Below are 20,508 nucleotides of genomic sequence, written 5' to 3'. Positions count from 1 at the left end.
TTCACAGGGATTGGCTGCAAGCAAAAACCATACCATTGTGTCAGCACCTGTTCAAAAACGATCAAATACTAGTATCACCTGAATGGATACGTTTTTGATGCTACTCAGTACGGTGTTGGAGACCAAGCCGTACTTGTACTCGGTCATTACTTTGTTTGACATTGCTATTTTGATCTTATTCTGCTAAGAGCCCCCCGTCACATCGTCGCATTTCATCTCACTATCAGACAGAATTATTCTGTGATTAACAAGACGAAATGGGTTCGGGGTTGTAAAGAATAGTGTCATAGATTTGTTTCGACCCTTCATAATGACATCACCTTTCAGATTGATATCCACTCTTAGTAGAATTGCCTGACCCGTTTGTGCCTCAGCTAACTGTATATCAATCCGATTCTTTCAGTTCAAGCTCCCTCGCTCAAACAGTTACAGCAAAACAAATCGATATACATGAATATGTATACACACATATAAACACATATGCGCGTCTTGGGTATACACATATGTATATTTGTGCACACACACACGTATATACATGCATGTTTTTATACTTCCATTTGTGGCGTGCTATTGAGAGTGCTTGAATTCCACCCCTGTTGTTTACTGTTACATCTATGTATTCCTGTTGTGTCCATTTTTAACTGCGGTCGTCTTCCTGTCTTGTGATGATAACTTCTGTGAGCGCGGATGTTGAACAGCCTGCTGCGTTTCCTGCGTAGCCTATTTTATTTCCTGCCTCACTCACCTCTTTTCTTTCCTGTGTCAGATGGGATGACAGACCAGGGGAACAGATTGTCTTATATCCTCATCAATCCTTCTCCAGACACCAGATTGGAGCTGCACGACGTTGTGTGAGTGCACGCTGCCAAAATATGATCGATAGCGCTATAAAATGAGCGTTCTGTGAAAAGTGCAAATATAACAGAATTCTATTTGTCTGGGCCCCATCTGCAGGTACCTGATCAGACCAGACCCCCTCTCTCAGGTACCCAATCAGGGCGGCAACAGGAAATGCTGCCCTGGGCTCTCAGAGAGCAACAGGTTCAATATGCAGGACAGCACCCATCTGTGAGAGACAGAAAAAGGCAGATATATGGTTAAAACACTGCCACGGAGAGGAGAAACGACAACATACTCACAAAGAGAAGCAGAAATCCACAAATAGTGAGACGAAAACGGATGCAGCCAACGGGCAGAAGGCCTTTCTTTTTGCTCCGTAGTCGAACTCTATGAACTTGGTGCCGGACTTGCATGGACTTTTTCTACAATGATGGGAATGTTTCATTTATGCACCTTGCTATTTTCAATGCAGAGAGAGAGAGGAGAGAGAGAGAGAGAGCTGAGGACACAGAAGTGCATTTACTGAAGAATTGTGTGTATTTATATATCTCTGTATGTGCATGTTATGTTCTGCATCATGTAAGTACAGCGTGTGTGTGGATGCGTGTGCTGTATGCATGTGCAAGTGCGGGAAGGAGTGTGTGTGTGTGTGTGTGTGTGTGTGTGTGTATGCCTCATGTGAATCTTTAGCAAGACACTGCCAATTTTATCCGGACAGCCAAAGGAAATCTGCTGCCAAATGAAAGTCAAGGGATTTTGGTGTGTGTGTGTGTGTGTGTGTGTGTGTGTGTGTGTGTGTGTGTGTGTGTGTGTGTGTGTGTGTGTGTGTGTGTGTGTGTGTGTGTGTGTGTGTGTGTGTGTGTGTGTGTGTGTGTGCGCGCGTGCTTGCGTGTGTGTGTGTGTGTGCATGTGTCCTTTTCTGTATTGTTGGTGTATTTTGTCATACTATATGTTCTATGTATTTAAAAATGACATTACGGTTCACACAGCCTTTGAGCTTTCTTTCTTTCTTTCTTTCTTTCTTTTTTTTATCTCTATAAAATCTCTAAAACTGTTTTCCTGTTGCTTTCACCATGAAACACACATGCATTTTGCACTCACCAGCGGCAGAGGAATCCAAAGAGCACCAGTCTCACCCACCATGGATCATCAGTGCAGGGCATTCAGTGACATGTCTGAAACATTTTGTCTTTTGTTGTGTAAGTTACACCAAACTTGTTCCTGGCTTTTTGTTTTTTGTTCTTTTTGCCAGAGACAGTATTTGTATCTCTTTAGTGAGTCATCCTGCCACCAGATTGCTTTTACTGACCGTAATAGAGATGCTGTGGACTGACAAAACAACGGGAGCATACTACACCCTAATACGACGCCATCCAGCGCAACGTCCCTGCAATAAATGCAACTTTTTGAAGCTCGTAAAGCATTTTTTTTAAAGAAAGTGTCACAGAATTGCGGCTCCACTTTTGAGTCCGATTCATGAGCTTTATAGTAAAATATTGCATGCTGCAATAAATGGCAACTGTTCAGAGTCATTACGCTACACATGCTAATCAAGGATTAAAATCTATAGTTTGATTATTTTCTTCTCAGCCAGAAAAGTGTGTTTTCTGAGCCGAGTCTTCTTCATTTCATGTTTTAAGTTGTTTAAAGAAAAATTTGATCTGTTATACTACAGAAAAAGTTGTTAGGGTGACATTTGTGTCATTTGTTTATCAAGGAATTGCAAGCCTCTGTAAAATCTGTTAGAATTTCTGAATGTGCTGCTTCACACAGAAACGGTGCAGCCATGTGGTTGAATGTTTACCGGCATCCCTGTCGGCAACGCCAATCCTGTAGCTTTTGTGCCACTTTAACAGATGGGAATATGTATACATTAAAGTCAGTTGTAGCTTGTCGTTGCTCGATTGGTATTTGTTGTCCATTTGTGCAGATAGCACCACCAGTTCACATACCATCAGGAAAGTAATTTCGCTGTCACACGTAATCACTTTTTATTTCTTAACAAATTACTCCTTTGTCCTGCACAGAATGTCTTTTGTGCACTTTAACAAGCTCACATTCCTGAGTTGTGTTGCCCTCAAAAACTCAACACTGTGTATGACTCAGGGCTTTATAATTTGTCATCAGGAAGTCCTCTGCTGTTATTTCATGCTGCTATTCTGAGAGCTTTTTAAAGCCGGCGTGACTGCCGCTCCTTTGTATTTTAGCACGTTTAAACATTAAACATGATCGTCTTATCAGTATTCCAGCCAAGCTACACATCCCTGATTTGTTTTGTTGGGTTATGCACACACTAATTCAAAAAAAACAACAGGAGTGACCAGACTAAAGACCACAGATTCAACAGACTTCATGTCAGGGCCCAGATGGAGATCTGAGATCTGAGCCATATGAACAAGCCGATCACAGTTCACATAGCATCGTCATGGAGATGGCTAAGCAGATGCTAGAGGACAAGTTTCTGTGAAAAAGCCGTTTGCCTGCAGAGACCCAGATGGAGTCAGGGCTGAGGTGAGAGTCTGTGCTTCCACTGTGACTCATTGAACTCTTCAGCAAATTCATCTCTACCCCCTGGATTATGAAGTGTGATTGACAGACCGGAGGAGAGTCAAGAACACTGCTTTGATGAAAATGATCAACAGTGTTTGAGGATCTTTGCGTCCTCTGGATAACACACGTCTTCTGTGCATTTCCAGGCCTAATGTTCCCAGGGAAGTGTCCTGACGTCATTACCATCATCTGCCAGGACATTAGCTCTCTGTTTTAGACTATTAAACTTTCCATCTGGCTCTGATGTCCAGAATTACCCTAATTCTAACTCAATGAACAGCACTCTTGTGTTTATTTGTCCAACTATTTAATTATTTATTGTACCTAATTGCTGCACTTTCTCTATTAGATGCTACTGAACTCTGTGCCATAAAACTGGTGGGGATAGGGAGGACCTGCAGAATGCTTTCAACACCAATGTTATGGACCCTTTGAGGAAATTTGTCAGGTCTGAAACAGAGAATGTAAACACTGCTCTAATTTTCCAGTTCACAGAAAGGAAATTACTGTAGGTGGATCCATCTGTGTATTTGAAGGGTTTTTTTCTTTTCATTGACTTTATCGCTGGTAGTTATCAGCAGAAGTTCCTGCATGCATGCCATGGATGTCCAAAAGTAGAGCAGCCGTTGCATCTGCATCTCTTCACTTCTGGGTTCTATATAATTTGTCAAGAACTCCTATTATTTAATCCTACAACCTGCCATCTTATATTAGCAAGATATGTACCAGCCTCTCCTCCGCTGCCCTGCTCCTGATTTTCTGTCACCCCTCTTTCCTCTCCGGCTTCTCTTTTCTGACTTGTCCACTGCAGAGGAGATGAAGAAGGATGAGATTCTGTTTTCTTTGCTGCACCCTTGCTGGGTGTGCCCTGACATGGGTGGAGGGGAAGGGAGGTAGGGAGGGTGAGCAGCTTTCACCGAACTCTTTTTTAGTTTTTGTTTGTTTGTTGCCATGGCTATTGAAAAAAAAACAGACTTTTTTTCACATTGTATTCTGGAATTCTGGTTCACACACACACACACACACAGAGCTCAGAATGTACACAGTCCTATTACATCCATTCTGAAAAAGTAATATTCATACACATATAAAGGTACCACATAAAACAAGACTGTCAAGTTAAACACCTGTTGCAAGATATATCTTGAAATGTTGCTTGGAAGTTAAAAATCATCATTAAACACAACAGAATCACATCCATAATGATCCATATCAAATGTTCTTTCCTTTAAGTATCAACTAAGGTTACTGATTCTTGAAAGTTACTATTTTAAATTTATTTACTTGCCTTTCTCATCAACCCTCGCTTAGCCACCAGTTGTCTTTTTATTAATTTCAAAAGACGCCATTTTAAAATTAGAATTTCAAGTGTTCATTAGTCTTTCAACTATTGAAATTAATCTATAGATCAAATAGCTCTTTTACTCTTTTATCACTCCCTTAAAGATGCTATATATACTGAAATTGTTCCAACCAGTCAAATCACAAGGAAAGATTGTTCTGCGTCACAACTGGACAGAAAAACTGGACAGACCCACAAATATCACTTTAAAAGTGAAAGCAGCTGTAGAGTTTAGAAATATGAACATTAGCTTCCTGGGGACAGAATGACTTCCTGTATTCATGTTCACTGTGTGCTTCCGGCCACCAGAGGGAGATTGATCCAAACATCCAAGAAGATCGCCATTGTTTTACCTGCAGGCGCTTCTCCGCCTATCTGGAGCCTATCCCAGCTGGCTACAGGCCAGAGCCGGGGTACACCCCAGATAAGACATGGCCACACAGAAGAAAAACTAACAGTCACACCTGCAGACCATCTGGTGTAGACCAGTTAATCTAAGCTGCAAGTTCTTGGAGGTGGGAGAACACAGTGAGATCATACCAACTGAATTTGGAACCTCCTCAGTGTGAGGTGACAGCGATACCCACTGCGACGCCCAGCAGATTGATGCTGTGGAGACTATGCTGGATTATAAAGGCATTACCACTTCCTGGTAGCTCAAAACTACTGTGTGCTGAATTTATTTAAATCAATCACTAAATGAACTGAGAATATGTTATAATCTTCTTACGTATAAAAACCCACATCATCTGCGTACTTTATTGACTGACTTGTGTATTTTTGTGAAATTTAATACATTCCTGTCTTCTTTAAATTGTTTACAGATCACCATGTTGCACTGTTCCATACCGCCACCTTGACATGGCAGATCTTGAGTGGGTTGGGGTTGTTACCATTGATGTTTGCCCCGGGACAGAAGAAGGGATATATCTTGTCAGTGAAGAAGTCGGTATAGGTGTAGATGGGCGTCATGCTGATTGGGTTGGAGAAGCTCACCTCTCCAGCCTCATAGTCCAGCTGCACCCTAACCCGGGTCAGCTCTCCATCCAGGTGCAGTGGAGTGCTGGGCCGAGTCATGGCCGAGTATTTGCCCTCGTAGTGAGAAATCATCCAAAAGCCTCCCTCGGGACAGCCCGAAATGCGACCTTTTCTGTCAATGGATCCCTTGACAACCCCCAGCATCCAGTCTGGCTTGTCTCCCACCTCCACCTCCCAGGCGTGGCGACCCGAAGTGAAGCCCTCCGAGCCCAGTACAAACACAAAGTTACCAAAGCGCTCCGGATTGGCCGGGAGCTGCTGCAGAGATCCTCTGTTGGTGACACTTGTCAGGTCTCCAGAGAGGTACAGCCAGGGGTAGGCGGTGTTGGGGTCCAAGGTGATGGGTGCTGGAAGGAAAAGGGGAAATCCAGGTGGTTCTTTAGGTAAAGTTCAGAGTGACTCAAGATACGCTGCTTTGTTTTCATCATGGTATTGATTGTATTGAATAGTTACAGTCAATGCTTACTGTATTGAACCAGCTCTGCCATCTTCTCCCATACGTGATACTTTAGAGAACTGATGTGCTTGGCAACATTTATGAGAGCATCTTTAACTTTTTCTGGATCTTTCTGTGGGATTTGTGCTCTATTGGAGGAAAAACCAATCTCAGGAACTGACCATTACAGAAAAAAATAGAAAGCTGAATCTGTCCTAAATTAATGTTTGACATGACTTGACTCACCTTTTCCGTGTGTTGACATAATTCTGAAAAGAAAAAGAAGTTCTTACAGCACTGTTTGAGAGGTTGAAGAACTCAGAGGGAAAAAATGTGTTTCAACACCTCACCTTGAGGAACAGAGCATCGCTCGAAGCAATCTCATTCTCAATGGCAATGACAGCATGAGAGAGGGTGAGGATACCGCTGGTGATGCTATCTGACTTCTTCTTCACCAGCTCTTTCTTCTCTTCGTCCTCCTGCTGCAGGGCAGCCAGTCGAGCTGTCTCTTCCCTCTGCAGAAACTGTAGCAGCTCCTCAAAATATTCTTTGATCTGCTTTTCTGTGGCCTGAGTCTGGTTCTAGCAGCACAAAGAACAAAGTATTCATTGCTCAAAGTGCTGAACTGTGTTGACTTTTGTATATATACGCTCATTCTGAATTTGATGCCTGCAACGATTTTTTTAAATGTTGGAACAGGGTCATATTTGCCATTGTGTTGTGTCCACTTTTCTTTTGGGATGAGACGGCTGGTACTCTGAAAGTGGAATTCTGCCCCATTCTTGCTCGATGTACCGTATGATTTCAGTTGCAACACTAAAAGGTCCCCGTTGTCGTATCTTTGGTTTAATAGTGTGCCACGCATTTTCAAGAGGGACAGGTCTGGACTGCCGGCAGGCTAGTCTCATTCTGAGACTCTTTTACTGCGAAGTCAAGCTTTTGTTTGGCGGCAGAATGTGATACAGAAATGTGGAAATAAGTCAAGAACTCCCTGAAAGAGATGTTATCTTAACCCCAGCATGAACGGAACTTTCACCGATGTGCAAGTGGCCTATGAACTTTGTGCTGTAACTATCCAGTTGGCCACCTTCCTCTTGATGTTGAAGATTTCTAAAAACTATGTGAAACGACTGCATGAACAAAGGCAAGTCCTTTACTTTGCGTCTGTCCATCCTTCACTGGTCAAAAGATGTCAGTGTCTCAGAATGTTGAATGTTTTGCAATCTGCATCATAGAGTTTTAACTTGAATCTTTAGATGAAGCAATGAACTGTTTACAGACAACAGTCTTACTCAGTGTTCCAAACCTCATGTCATAATATTTGTCAAAAAAATCATGCTGTGTTTTAATTCCTTGCCTGAGGAATTGAAGGTCCTGGACCGTCAGTGTTGGATTTTGTTCATGGATTTCTCAAGAATCTCTTTTGATAAAATTAGACCGTAGATTATGACAGTGTAAATTAAAAAAAAATGTTCACAGAATGGTGAACCTATAATCATCTTTATTTTATTATTTTATTTTACCCAGCAGATTGCTTGTATTTGGAATATCTAAAAGCATCATATGTGTTGAGTTCATCTCCTTTTCTAGTTTAGCCATAATATTCATACGGTATCCCTCTGAAATGCCCTGCAGGGCTGCTCGTGTTCCACCTGCACTAGAATACTAATTGGAACTTCTGACCACTCTGATGGATAAACATGCCTTATTGCACCATGTCTGATGTGTTTACACACCAACAGCATATGGCTGAACTTCAGTCATGCTGGTGTGAGTGTTTCTTGGAAGTATTTTGTTTGTTGATACCTTTATGTGGACCGTTGTGTCATCACACTCCTGCTTGGCTTCATACAGGCAGCGCAGGTTTTTCTTCAGAGGAATCAGTTCCTTCTTCATCTCTGCCTGCAAGTGAGGGTAGTGTCAAGTGCTTGTACGACAACATGAGTGGGACACATCAGTTGTGTTGGATGTAAGCAATCCTATCCTCAGTTTACCAATGATCCTAGGAAGAATTTAATATCTAGAATACTTAGAAGTTACCTTGAGGTCCTGAGCTCCTTCCTCTAAGGGACAAACCCGGTGTCCCTGGTGCTTCTTGGAGGTGTGACAAACACAGCAAAGGACTTCGAAATCGTCCAAACAGAAGAGCTTGAGAACCTCTCCATGTGTGACACACTTCTCTTCCAAAATCCATGCCTTCTCCCTCGTCCCGTCGACCCCCGCCGTTCCTGCTCCAGCTGCACCCGCCGCGCGTTCCTGCTCCCTCAGAAAGGTGTCGGCAACGTTCTTCAGAGCCAGGCTGACCGTGGGCTCCGTCAGGGAACACTTCCTCCTACAGATGGGACACTCTCGCCTGGCGTTCTTGTTGTTCCAGAACTTCTGGAGGCAGGCCCGGCAGAAGCTGTGGCTGCACTTGAGAACCACGGGGTCCTTGAAGATCTCACAACAGACCGGACAAGAGAGCTCGTCTTCCAGCATGGAGCCCGACCGGGAAGAAACAGCCCGTGGTCGGAGGACTGAAGCAACCTTGGTACTGTGTAAGAAAGAAACCTTTCCAGGTTGAGAGGAAGCACGAGGGCGCAGTGCCATGGTAGGTTCCCGTTAGCTTTTGTCACAGAGAAAGAATTATTCAGAAGATGTGCTCCTGTCTGAGTCTAAAGAGTAATCTGGCCACTGTTTATGAGCAACTAGGGTTATAGTTCAACACAGACTTGAAGAACAGGTTTGCTTCACTTGTAGTAAACAAAGGACACCTTCCCTCATCTGCCGGCCACACCACGGTTCATGTGGGGTAGAGCAACTCCAGACGAGTCAGAAAACATGTTTTAGTCTTCATCATTACTCTGAAAGCTTCTTTAGTGGAAGGAAAACATGTGGGTTTTTGTGGGATGGTGTGACTGTGACAGTAAACACATCTGAGAAAAGCAGGGTTGGTGCGACCTGCAGCTGACCCCTGTTGAGCCTGACCAGCGCTATCAAGTGAACTGAGGTGTACTGAGATCTGATTACATTAACACAGACGAGACTTGAAGTGATTTCACTGTCTGCTTAAAACTCATTTATAATTCAGGATGCAACAGGAATGAGAAACGCAGACCCCCTGGTGTGAGATGTGAATGTGTTCCCAGATTCCAGTTTCACCTATGGAGTCACATAATTCAACATGCAGTTTCATCCATTATGTGCAACACTAGTTTCACATAAAAACAGAAACCTAAATGTGAAAATAAAATACAAATATTCTTGTGTGCTTTAGTACTTCAAGATTTTTTTTTAATTCTTTTAGAAATGTATTAATTTATTTTTGTGAAGCTTCATGACACGTTTTTGTGTTCAGGAAAGACCAAAAAGTAGGAACGCTGTCATGTCGATATCAATATTACATTATAATTGGACATTAACAGTGTAATAAAAAAGCCATTAAAATAATGTGTTCTTAGTGTTGTGCTCTAGCAACAGTTTCATAACTATTTATTCTGATGTGCATTAATTCTGAAGATTCAAACAAAAACTACAAAATAGCTTCATCCTTATGTACATACTGAAAAACACCAAAAGTTTTTATTGAAGACGTACATCTGCCTGCGCTGACTGGGGACACGAGTCACCACATATCATGGAAGGAGTTTGGTATCATTCTGTTGCAATGACAAGATACTTCACATTTCACCATCATGCACCAGAACACCTAATTATTTTTTAAAAAAAATGTTAATGCATGAAATGGAAAGAAACATTTATTTCTCTTTTAAACGTGCCCATCTCATGACTTCCTCCTCTTTAATACTGTCTTGTGTAATGCCTCTGCGTGATCTAGTTGTATTCTTCATCTGTCACACAAATCCTGCTTTAGAAGACGTTACATCACTTTATATAAAAACACAATCGCACAAAAAAAAAAAGTCAGCGTGGTCCACAAACCTGGAACTTCTCATTCTTGTGTCAGAACCTTCAATAAAAGGTCACGAACTTCATCCTGCCAAACATGAGAGGAATAAGCTGCAGCGTGGAGGTGGAGTTGTTTACCCATGAAAAAACACCACTGATCATTTAGTGAGCTACACTTTACTAGAACATTTTTGCAACTACTGCTTTTCTTTAACCAAAACATTAAACCATAAAACCAGAAGAATTCATCATCAATGTAAAAACATGGCAGCACATGCTCGTAAAACGGAGTGAGTTGTTACAACAGGGAGGAGGAGGCTTCGCAGTGTTCAATAACCATCGTTCACCGGTGAGGAACAGCTCTTCTGTTGTTGGTTTACAGGACAGTGCAACACAGTGTAGTGAGGGAAATAGAGAAATCACATCTTTGTTTGCTAAGTTAACATCTACTTTATATGTCGTGACACTCCTGGAACTCCTTTACTTAATCCACTGAACGCAAAGAGAAAGAATGTCATGCGGGATCACGTGTTGCAGTCATGATGGAGTGCTGATCAGCATGTTTATAGTTTGTTGGATAGAGTTGGAAGACAAGTGAAAGCACTTGGGAAGTCATCACAGTCTTTTCCCCATTACCTGGCATTCAGCCCTCTGTCCAGGCAGAGACTCCCCAAAGGGTGCATTAAAGTAGTCGGAGTATACACTGGAAAAAACAAACTGGTGACGACGGTGTTTCCTAGTAGTGTTGAATGGTCTGGATGTTTGTTCTGCTCCGTTAGCTTCTGCCTTCACACCCGCCCGACCTTCGCGTCGCCGATGGCGCCCCATACGTCAAATACAAATTCGTCCGGGAAGGCAAAGTCTCCCAGAGTTTCATCTAAAGCCTCGGCAAACTCATCGGGGTTCTTTTTGTCCTTCCCGAGTTCCACCATGGTGGCCGCTGAGGAGACAGAGAGAGGTCACAGGACAATGACATCACTGAAGTGTGTTGTGTTGAGGCTGAGCTGTGGTATAACGACCAGCTACACTAAAACAAAGTTTTCCTCTACTGGAGCATGACCTCGTGGAAATACGGCTATTGTGAAAACAAAACAGTCACAAACTACTTCTGACCCCTGGAGAGCGGACACCTACCCAGCTCGCTGTCTCTGATGCCCATGTAGCTCTCGAGCAGGTCGTCCACCTTCTCGATGGCCTTCTCCTCGAACGCAGAGGGCTGGGAGGGAACAGAATCAACACACACGCTCAAACGTCAATGAATCACGTCCAGGGTTTGTGTGATGGAATGACACTCACCAGTTCCTCCACAGTCGCAGGACCTTTGGAACGTAGCCGCAAAGTTCCTCTGCCGGTCCCCAGCTGAACCCCCGATGCCGACCTGGACCCTCCAGACCGCTGGCTGATCATATCTACACAAAATAACAACAGAGATCCCTAAAGGCTCAGCATCACGCCACATGACACGTCTCACCCCAAAAACACTTCCTTTGCACACAAACGCAACCTCATCATCCTCTCTATCAGCCGTGAGGACTGGTGTGAGACACACAAAGACGCCTCCATTCAAACGTGTTCTTCACTCGCTGCCTGTGGCAGCACTGATCGTCAGCAGTGACGACTTGACAAGCGCTGCTACAACACAAGTTAAACCACATTGTGGAGATGAATTACATGACCCAGTTTGTCTCTCAGGTGACTCATCATCGTTCACATACCGAAGGCCTTGAGAGGCTCCACCAGCTTGATGGTGAAGTCCTTTCCTTTGGGTAGCTCCTTCAGCATCTTAGCCACCTCGTAATGTCGACAGCCGATCAGACGATGGCCGTTGATCGACTCGATCATATCCCCCACATTGATGACTTGGATCTGGTGAATGATGCTCCCTTCCCGGATTCTCTGACGATAACAAAAACCCAAAATAATGATCCTGTAAGCCATCTCATCACCGTCTCCCTATTTCAAATGATTTATCAACATTTTATATTCTGTGCATCAGTTATTTCTTAACATAATCCATCTTCACTCCGCTTCCAGCATCCTTTAGTCAGTCCATTTCTCACCTTAATGAAAGCATAGCCGGCTCCATTGTCAGTGATGGTCAAGCCAAGGGCATCTTCTCCTTTATACACCTCTATTTCCTTTTTCTGTCCTTTTATGTGAGCAAAAATAAAGTCCTCAAGCCCGATCTGACCACCCAACAATTTATCCATGTCCACCTTGTGAGTGTTTAGGGTGCAAAACATAACCTGTGGGGGGACACACGTACGATTAGCACATCACCAACCCTGTCCCATCAGCACCAGCAGAACGACTCACCTCTGACGGAGGGATTCCAAAGGCCTCGCCGATCTTGGCATAGAGCTCCCGTACGTTACTGAAGCCCTCGATGCGGCCCGTGGGGCTCCCATGAGCCAGCTGGGTGTGGAAGATGAGGCGAGGCCTCATGCTGCTGTGTGGGGGGGGCAGCCCTTCAGAGGTGGCGCCTCCTCCCAGCCCCACACCACCTCCATCCAGACCGTCCACACCTGGCACATTGAGACCTGAGCGGATGGGCTCAGCCTCCTCGTTCTCCACTAACAAGGACGCCTTCTTCCTTCTTCCCAAACCCAGAGGCATGGTGTCCCCACAGGGAGCGCGCAGGTAGAAGAAGAGGCTCTGGGAATTATGATCCAATCCAGACCAGCATACACCTGTTCAGTCAAATCTGCTCTTGTCTCCTGTTGTCTCCTGTGATGGCTTAAAGGTTGTCTCAACCAGGTGCTGAATGGATTCACCAATCCACACATCAGAACAGCTCACATCACTGAGCAGTGGAGATCCTCAACTGGAAAACACAAAAAAAAACAAGAAACAATTTCAGTTTCTTTTCATTTTGAAAATGAACAGATCGTAACACCACCTTTCCGGAACCAGGAGGGTGTAATAACGTGAGACACAGCTCTGCTAACACAGCAGGAGTTCACTTTAGCTAGCAGGACGTGAGACGGAGCTAACGCTAGCTGCTAGCTTCACTCTGAAGCGCATCTTCCACTCCCAGCAGCACAAACACCGACAACTCCGGCGTGACGTTAGCATGTGGCTACTGAAAGGTGAAGCCAGTTAAATCAGTGACTTGGCAGAAGACCGCGGCGTCATATTTCTACGTGGTTTAACCATTTTGAGGTTAGTTACAAACGGTGACGCGAACAGAGAGTGAACCATAGCAGGCCGGGCATTCTTACCAGAGCAGGAGTTTCAACCAACTGTCGTTAGCGTTTCGGGCTAGTTTTAGCCTGCTAGCGGTGCGGCGATGAGTTATAAAAATGATGGCGTTACGTTTACAGACTGTTTTTATTTATGTCTCCACTGCTGGTAGGACCGGTTTTAGCTTCGACTACTAATGAGGTATTCTAGTGTCCGTGTGACGGTATGTCGATGTAGATTTAGCTTTCTTTCACTGTAGTTGGGGTGGAACTGTGATGCCTTCAGGTTCCCTCGTAATCTTTAGCTTCACGGCGGGACAACATGGAACACAGCGTGTAAATTCGTCCTAAAATAAAGATCGGCAATTATACGTCAATATAACAGCCTTGGGTTACTTTCTGTTAAATTATCTGTAACTAAACCCATATGTTATGACACAACTTGCTCGTGTATTGTAAGTAAATGCAACTGCGTTGGATTATTACATAGGGATTATTTCGTAGATAGGAGTGGGGGTAGCGCTCTCTAGTGGTAATCTTGAGTAACTACATCTGTCAGATATTCGTCATCTCACGCAGATGCAGGAGAACACTAAGTAGCATACGGGTCGGCAGTATTTAAATTCATTTCCGTCTAGCTACCTGTATTAAAACTATTTGCACTAGAAATACCTGGTCTACAACTGGCTATACTTTAAATAATCATAGGCACTGGATAATTACTTATTCTATTTGACCTTTCAGGCTACGTTTTTGAAATTATTTTGTTCAGTTTAGAAATTTGAAGGATTTAAAGGGTTTTATAAGCGAACTTGCTTGTAAGTTGCCTTTATTTTCTTTCTGGTATCTTTCCTGCTATATTTCACCATTCAATGTAATAATAATAATAATAATAATAATAATTTTGATTTTTGCAAAAACACTTTAATCACATTCAAACATTTTACAATTTTACATTAGATGAAAGCTCTAAAGTGCTTCAGAAGAAGATTTTTTGCAAAAAAAACTTCAATCACATTCAGAAACTTTTAGAACATTTTTACAATTTTTCATTAGATGAAACTTCAAAAATACTAAACACCAATAAACAAAAGGAAATACAATTTACAAATTAGTGCATTATATCAGGAAGTTTGCAAATTGAGGTGGTCATCAACTAAAGTGCATAAGACATTTTTGTAACACCAGATGTTCCTAAAGTTATTCAGGTCTTTTGTCATTTTATAGAAACCAAATTCTAGTTTTAAGCGACATCTGATGTTACCGCAAAAAACAGTAGCTGCTTCTTGAACAGTTTTGTTTTCAATTCTCTTCTTCCTAAATTGCGAGTTTTGCCTCTCTAGAAATAAAATTTAAAAGCTGCCACTTTCTCTGATTCGATTTATTGTACCCAGCACCGTAGATGAATTTCCTGATACTAAAATTTTCACTGAACAAATTAAAAACATTCGTTAGAAGAGTGAAGAGCACTGCAAGTCTCCCACACTCACTGAAAGCATGAAAGACTGTTTCACGAAGGGGACAGAAGGGACACTGGCTGGACACCGCAGGGGTGAAAACAGAGATAAAAGCATTGGAACCGATGGCACCACGTAAAATCCTCCACTGGAGGTCGGCTGTTTTTTTCTTGAGGGGAGGTTTGTATAAAAGTCTCCACTGTGGGTCAGGTCCATTTCCCGTCATCCTGTTGGCCCAGGTAGTGGGTGCTCTGTCACACAGGCTTTTCTTGTTGATTACTTTTACATATTGTTTGTACAGTATTTTTTTGTTGGCCGTGTGCAGGCTGATTTGTCGTTCATCTCCAAGGAGAGGACCCTCCAGGTCTCCAACAGGGGACTGATGTGGACCTCAGGGAAGGATCTTTGCTGTCCGGCACAGTCCCTGTACTATAGTCCAGGAGGAGGCTTCTCTCCTTCCCGGAGAGTCTTTGCCTCCACAGTTGTAGCACCCTCTGACCCACCCTGGTGGACTGGATGTTCTGCAGGGAGATCACAGCCCACGCTGGCCCGGCGTTGTCCACCAGCTGCTGGAGGGTCCTGGTCCTGGTTCTGCAAAGCGCTGCAGACAGCCCAGGTGTGGCTCCACTGCAGACATCCAGCCCGGCTCCATGCACTAGTGGTTCCTTCAGTAACCAGAACAGAGTCAGAGCTTTTTCCTGGGCTACTTTTAAATAGGGCCCATGACTTAAAAAACACCATGATGAAACGGAGGCAAACTATTTAACTTTAGAAACTTAGAGTCCATTAAAAACAGAAGAAGAAGAAATGTACCTTCATCGTCCCCTTTGGGAAGTTGGTTTTTCCACTCAGAATCAGCAATAATTCTGCAGTCGTCAAATATAATTTCTCCCAAATGTTGTATTTTGTGCCCTACATTTATTCTGGTGTAACATTGTCAACCCATCACTTTGATAATCCTTGACCCTGAAAAGCTGCCCATAGAATGTGAAATTGCATCAGTGTCATCAACAGTTTGATACTTATTCAAGAAAATAAGCAGGTTCCTTCAGAATCAGGTTCAGAAAGGTCAGATATCTGACATCTCATTGAATCAGGAGAGTTTCGGCTACAGTTCGCTTGAGGTTACTAGTCTTTGGAGTCATTATTCCCCACCTCAAAAAAAATGAGGAGAAAAATGATGGAATCAAGGGTACGAACGAATTTCAAGTATTTGGATCGTCATAAAATTATAAAAATCGATTAGTATACACGGTTATCGAATGTCATGAGGGTTTTCCCTTTTAGTTACCTACACCGTGTAATGCGACATTGTCACCACAAGGGGGCGTTTGTTTCCTACCTCTATTATACGATAATATAATGTGAAGTTCCCATGTGCAGTTGTAAACGGATCCGTCTGTCCATGACGGTTCCAGAAAATAAAAAAAGGATTACACATTTATCCCGAATCTTTCCACACGAACGTTGTACCTTTTCCCGTTTAAGAACTACTGTCTTATCATTGTACTGGTTTTTTGTTTAGTTCAAACAGAAGCCTGTGTGAGCTGTTTCACAGCAGGGCCTTCAGGGCAAAGTCAAAACTGTATACAGTATATTGTATATATACTGTATGTATATCTATATATATATATATATATTACAGTATCGCAGTGCGCTGACGTAGCACCCGGAGTTTCCCCCGCTTTACGCCCTCAGTCTGCTGGGATAGGCTCCAGCTCCCAGCGACCCACTACAGTGGATGAAGCGGTAAGAAATTGAATGAATACTGAACACCATTGCCAACATTACACATTATATTACGTTATATGACAATTAATGCTTTTAATTGCTAAAATGTCTTCAATAACTTAAAACACAAGACATGAATGATCAGATATTAGTTTGTCCTTTTAATGTGGAAATGTAAATCATCACTGCATAGGAAAGATCCGTTAAAAAATTAGCTCACAATATCAATTCATAAAAGATTTGCTTTTGAAAATCTAAATATCTTTCATCCCCGCCTGAGGAATGTCAAAACAACATGACCGGGAGCTAAAAATAAAACATTAAATCATTTTAAATGAAAAATCTTTGTGAGGGGAAAAAAAACTTGTCTTTAGACATTTCAGAGACTACACATCTCTACATTCACATTCAACCACATATTTGTGACGATACGAGCAGGAAATAACATCAATACCAAGCACACTCAAACATCGCAAAGAACCAAACGTTTATCTTAGTTGTCATCAGTCGAAACTGCTCGGATCTCGATCTGACAGGTTCAATCATTGTTTGATCTGGGAAACCTGATCCTGTACATAATTAGGTAACGCCGTCAGATATGAATGATGTTCAGATAATCAAACTAAAGTATATTCCACAGGCATGTAAATGTCCGCACAAAGCAGCCTGATATACTATGCACAAACGCAACTAAAAGCAAGAAACTCTGGCTTTAAATTAAACCAAACGGATTTAAAATCAGACGAGGTGGATCTGCAAAATCCTACTGAACACTGTCCAACGGAAAAAGGCTTCAAACGAAGGATCACGTGTGGGTCACATGGCAGGACTCATACCAGTTTTGGTTTGCCTCTCCTTCAAAAACCTGGAGCGACCCGACTGTAACCTTACAGAATGATAAAGGAACTGAAAACTTGTGCTTCACACCTTGTCGTCTGTCAGCGTTCTTTCCTTTCCAGGCTCTATTGGGTTGATCTTTAGGGAAACCATCAAAAAAACTTCTATCACAAGCCGCCACTGATATGCACACACTCGGGATTCTCTTGTAGACACACAAGTATTATAAATACACATGTACAATTATATGACATGGATGCCTCCCCAAAAGTATGTCAGAACAAGAAACAAAACAGATGCAGATATTATAACAGTAAATATTTACTTACAAAGCTGTTTTCTTGATGTCCTGACAACTGAACTAAATTCACAGAGTACTGAGTAGCACTCATTATTATATATCCTATATAAAGGTTTGTGCATATTTTTTTTAAAAAATGTTCTACAGTTTGAGAGTCTGGATGTAGACGCTGCCGGTCCGTTATTCCTGTGATCGCAGAAACACTGGACTGACAGACAGAGAGTAATTAACGCTGACTGGACACTTCTGGCCGACCTGGATACCATCATCAACACATTTAGTCCAGTCTTAGCACACATTCCTGTTGGAATAGCGTTATATTCAAGGATATGTCACTGCACCTGAGGTATAGTTACTCTCTGTGTGTTTTCTTACTGCTGCTTTGAAAATAAATCCTCACTTTCTAAATTTACTTTTTCTCATTCTTGCAAAAAAAACAAAACAAACCACATCTCAAGACATCTTTCAGGGGTTTTTTACGGACAGGCTTCCACCTACGTCTCTCTCCTTCTCCATTATAACATTGTGACACACTGTTAATGAACACTTCAGCTGAATGAACCAGACAAACTGTTAGCTGTTCTATCTGAGACATGCGTGAAGCAGACTAGAAAAGAGGTCAGATGTGAACTCAGCTGAGAACAAATCTGAGGCTCGACCATCTAAACTACAATCCACCGGCGTCACGTAGACCTGTTTCATTCCCTGACTGCGCCCTCATCGTTTCACGTTATGGTGGAAGGACCTGCTTCAGTGCATCTTGGGTGCTTTGGCCCAGTTTATCAGGGAATTTGACCGTGAAGTCCAAGATCATGTCACCCCTCTTCTCAGGGCACTTGGAGAGGGGAAGACCTTCTCCAGCGATACGCTTTTTGGTTCCAGGTTTGACAACATCTCTGGAGGTCACAGTGATGGTCCGACCGTCCAGCGTTGGGGCATTGACGGTGCATCCACACAGCGCCTGGAGACAGATAAAATATTTATTTAAGTACATCAAAATCTGGTGAAGTTTTAATCATCTGCTGTTTTTTGTCAAGGCACTGCGATAATTTCTGAGATCACTTACATCTCTAAGGGAGATTTTTGCAGGATAGATTATATCCGAGCCCTCTCTTCTGAACACCGGGTGGGGTTTGTCTTTAACTACAAACACGACATCTGCAGGAATGTTTAAGGGAGTTTCATCTCCTTCTTTCGGAAAGGTGATCTTTGTCCCCTCCTTCCAGCCACGCTTGATATCAACAGTTAAAATTTTGTCTTCCTTGCGCACGGTGCAGCCGTCTGGGTTCAATCTTTTGCGGGAAATCTTCATCTTTTTGGTGCAGCCGGAGAAAACCTCCTCCAGGCTCACCTTCAGTTCATGCACCACGGGTGGGTCCTTCTTTTTCTCGTGTCTTCTGCGATGAGGACCTGCTTGGGGTTTAAACTGCCTTTGAAAGCCGCCCATACTACCCATTCTTCCCATACCAAAAGGTCCAAAGGGGTCGACGTCCATATCGTCGTCCACGTTTTGTTGGAAGAAATTGTCGAAAGGGTTGCGGCCACCGAAGAACTCGGCGAACATCGCATGAGGGTCTCCATGGAAGGTATAGTTGTAGCTTTGACCGCTGTGTCCTCCAACTCCACCGCCAGCCGATCCCTTTAATCCTGATGATGAAAAACAGACAAAGTGTTTTAAAACAGAAACATCACCTCCATAATTCTAATCAACTTGTGGTTATCACATACTCGTACGTGTCTGTGTCAGGCTGATAAGAAATTGACGTGTCAACACTATAAGGCATTCTTAACCAATGAAAAAATATGATGACTTCATGTCATCAGCTTCGTATATTTATCATTGTTTCATAAAATCCACTAGCATTTACAAAAATAAAAGAAAATTAGCAGATTAACTTTGTTTTTACACTTAAACCAATGAATGTGTCCTGTTAAAGCTGGAGCCACACACACACACACACACACACACACACACACACACACACACACACACACACACACACACACACACACACACACACACACACACACACACACACACACACACACACACAGTCTCTACAGGGTCATAGACCACAGTGGGTCCCGTCCGATCGCTCAGACTCTCACACCGGGCCGGGTTCGGTTCCCTGTCCGGACCGCGGCCGGCGCTGAGAGGGTTACAGCGCGGATCCACGGGGAGACACCGCCGCGGCCGATCGGAGCAGCTCCGTTACCTTCTTCTCCACAGCGGTCGTAAATGTCCCTCTTCTTGGCATCGCTCAGGACGTCGTAGGCCTCGGCGACCTCCTTGAACTTGTCCTCGGCCCCCGGAGACTTGTTCTTGTCGGGGTGGAAGCGCAGCGCCTGCTTTCTGTACGCCTTCTTGATCTCCTCGTCGGAGGCCCCTTTGGCTATCCCCAGCACTCGGTAGTAGTCTTTCCCCATCGCGGTGACCGCTCAGACCTCCACACGGGTCGGTCCGAACACATCCAGCGGCTCCGGCGGGCGGGTCGGTGCCGCGGCGGGATCCGCTCAGCACTGCGGACACAACCGGGGCTAGCTGGGCTGGGGGACCGGGTCGGCTCTCCTCAGCGGGCTGCAGGTAGCTGGACTGTCTTCTCTTCCCTCAGGCGGGGGGCGGCGGCGGCTCTCTCTCCAATGTTCGTCCTGGAGCGTCCGTCAAGTCCCTCTGAGCGAAACACGCCGAGAAGAAACTTCTGGAACAAACTGGAGCTGCTGATCTGTCATCACAGCCGAGACGAGAGGAGTCCCTCCCTACCACTTCCGGTTTCGTTTCAGCCGCAGTAGAAAACCGGAAGTGACACTTATATACAGTAGTCAGCACGTTAAACTTCCTCTGTATCATTATCTATCTATCTATCTATCTATCTATCTATCTATCTATCTATCTATCTATCTATCTA

General features: G+C 43.6%; 4 protein-coding genes across 4 annotated transcripts in view; 1 reads left to right on the top strand and 3 right to left on the bottom strand.

The window, feature by feature from the left end:
- kcnt2b (potassium sodium-activated channel subfamily T member 2b) overlaps positions 1-1,564 on the top strand; it is a 34,016-nt gene extending 32,452 nt beyond the window's left edge. The window contains exons 29-30 of the mRNA XM_068336702.1: positions 767-851; positions 955-1,564. Of these exons, the coding sequence (XP_068192803.1) occupies positions 767-851; positions 955-1,072 (203 nt within the window). The 3' untranslated portion in view covers positions 1,073-1,564. The remainder of the gene's footprint in view (positions 1-766; positions 852-954) is intronic.
- Positions 1,565-4,411: 2,847 nt separating this feature from the next.
- Positions 4,412-9,406, bottom strand: LOC137609827 (E3 ubiquitin-protein ligase TRIM39-like). The gene is made up of 6 exons (XM_068337146.1): positions 8,247-9,406; positions 8,013-8,108; positions 6,557-6,787; positions 6,453-6,475; positions 6,237-6,355; positions 4,412-6,117 (listed from the first exon to the last, which is right to left on the bottom strand). Exons 1-6 carry the CDS (start codon positions 8,793-8,795, stop codon positions 5,558-5,560), a joined length of 1,578 nt encoding a protein of 525 aa, XP_068193247.1. The 5' UTR covers positions 8,796-9,406; the 3' UTR covers positions 4,412-5,557.
- Positions 9,407-9,635: 229 nt separating this feature from the next.
- On the bottom strand, positions 9,636-13,641 carry gipc1 (GIPC PDZ domain containing family, member 1). The gene is made up of 7 exons (XM_068337148.1): positions 13,316-13,641; positions 12,411-12,918; positions 12,155-12,340; positions 11,810-11,990; positions 11,391-11,503; positions 11,229-11,310; positions 9,636-11,034 (listed from the first exon to the last, which is right to left on the bottom strand). The coding sequence occupies exons 2-7, from the start codon at positions 12,708-12,710 to the stop codon at positions 10,883-10,885; spliced, it is 1,014 nt and encodes a 337-aa protein (XP_068193249.1). The 5' UTR covers positions 12,711-12,918; positions 13,316-13,641; the 3' UTR covers positions 9,636-10,882.
- Positions 13,642-14,239: 598 nt separating this feature from the next.
- Positions 14,240-20,459, bottom strand: dnajb1a (DnaJ heat shock protein family (Hsp40) member B1a). The gene is made up of 3 exons (XM_068337328.1): positions 19,819-20,459; positions 18,669-19,249; positions 14,240-18,563 (listed from the first exon to the last, which is right to left on the bottom strand). Exons 1-3 carry the CDS (start codon positions 20,027-20,029, stop codon positions 18,333-18,335), a joined length of 1,023 nt encoding a protein of 340 aa, XP_068193429.1. The 5' UTR covers positions 20,030-20,459; the 3' UTR covers positions 14,240-18,332.
- Positions 20,460-20,508: the final 49 nt, after the last annotated feature.

This window comes from Antennarius striatus, chromosome 16, assembly GCF_040054535.1.
Source record: "Antennarius striatus isolate MH-2024 chromosome 16, ASM4005453v1, whole genome shotgun sequence".
NCBI lineage: Eukaryota > Metazoa > Chordata > Actinopteri > Lophiiformes > Antennariidae > Antennarius > Antennarius striatus.
The sequence above is the reverse complement of the archived record's forward strand: the minus strand, read 5'-3'. Positions and strand labels throughout refer to the sequence as shown.

What these genes read in the sequence shown, in the direction of transcription:
- LOC137609827 (XM_068337146.1), bottom strand. Translation starts at nt 8,795, where the DNA reads ATGGCACTGCGCCCTCGTGCTTCCTCTCAACCTGGAAAGGTTTCTTTC. An exon ending in TATGTCAACACACGGAAAAG is followed by an intron (nt 6,356 to 6,452) that starts GTGAGTCAAGTC and finishes TTCCTCCAATAG; the next exon opens with AGCACAAATCCCACAGAAAG. An exon ending in GGCAGAGCTGGTTCAATACA is followed by an intron (nt 6,118 to 6,236) that starts GTAAGCATTGAC and finishes TTTTCCTTCCAG; the next exon opens with CACCCATCACCTTGGACCCC.
- dnajb1a (XM_068337328.1), bottom strand. Translation starts at nt 20,029, where the DNA reads ATGGGGAAAGACTACTACCGAGTGCTGGGGATAGCCAAAGGGGCCTCC. An exon ending in CGACCGCTGTGGAGAAGAAG is followed by an intron (nt 19,250 to 19,818) that starts GTAACGGAGCTG and finishes TTTCATCATCAG; the next exon opens with GATTAAAGGGATCGGCTGGC. An exon ending in CAAAAATCTCCCTTAGAGAT is followed by an intron (nt 18,564 to 18,668) that starts GTAAGTGATCTC and finishes ATCTGTCTCCAG; the next exon opens with GCGCTGTGTGGATGCACCGT.
- gipc1 (XM_068337148.1), bottom strand. Translation starts at nt 12,710, where the DNA reads ATGCCTCTGGGTTTGGGAAGAAGGAAGAAGGCGTCCTTGTTAGTGGAG. An exon ending in TTGGAATCCCTCCGTCAGAG is followed by an intron (nt 12,341 to 12,410) that starts GTGAGTCGTTCT and finishes GTCCCCCCACAG; the next exon opens with GTTATGTTTTGCACCCTAAA. An exon ending in GGAGCCTCTCAAGGCCTTCG is followed by an intron (nt 11,504 to 11,809) that starts GTATGTGAACGA and finishes TATTTTGTGTAG; the next exon opens with ATATGATCAGCCAGCGGTCT.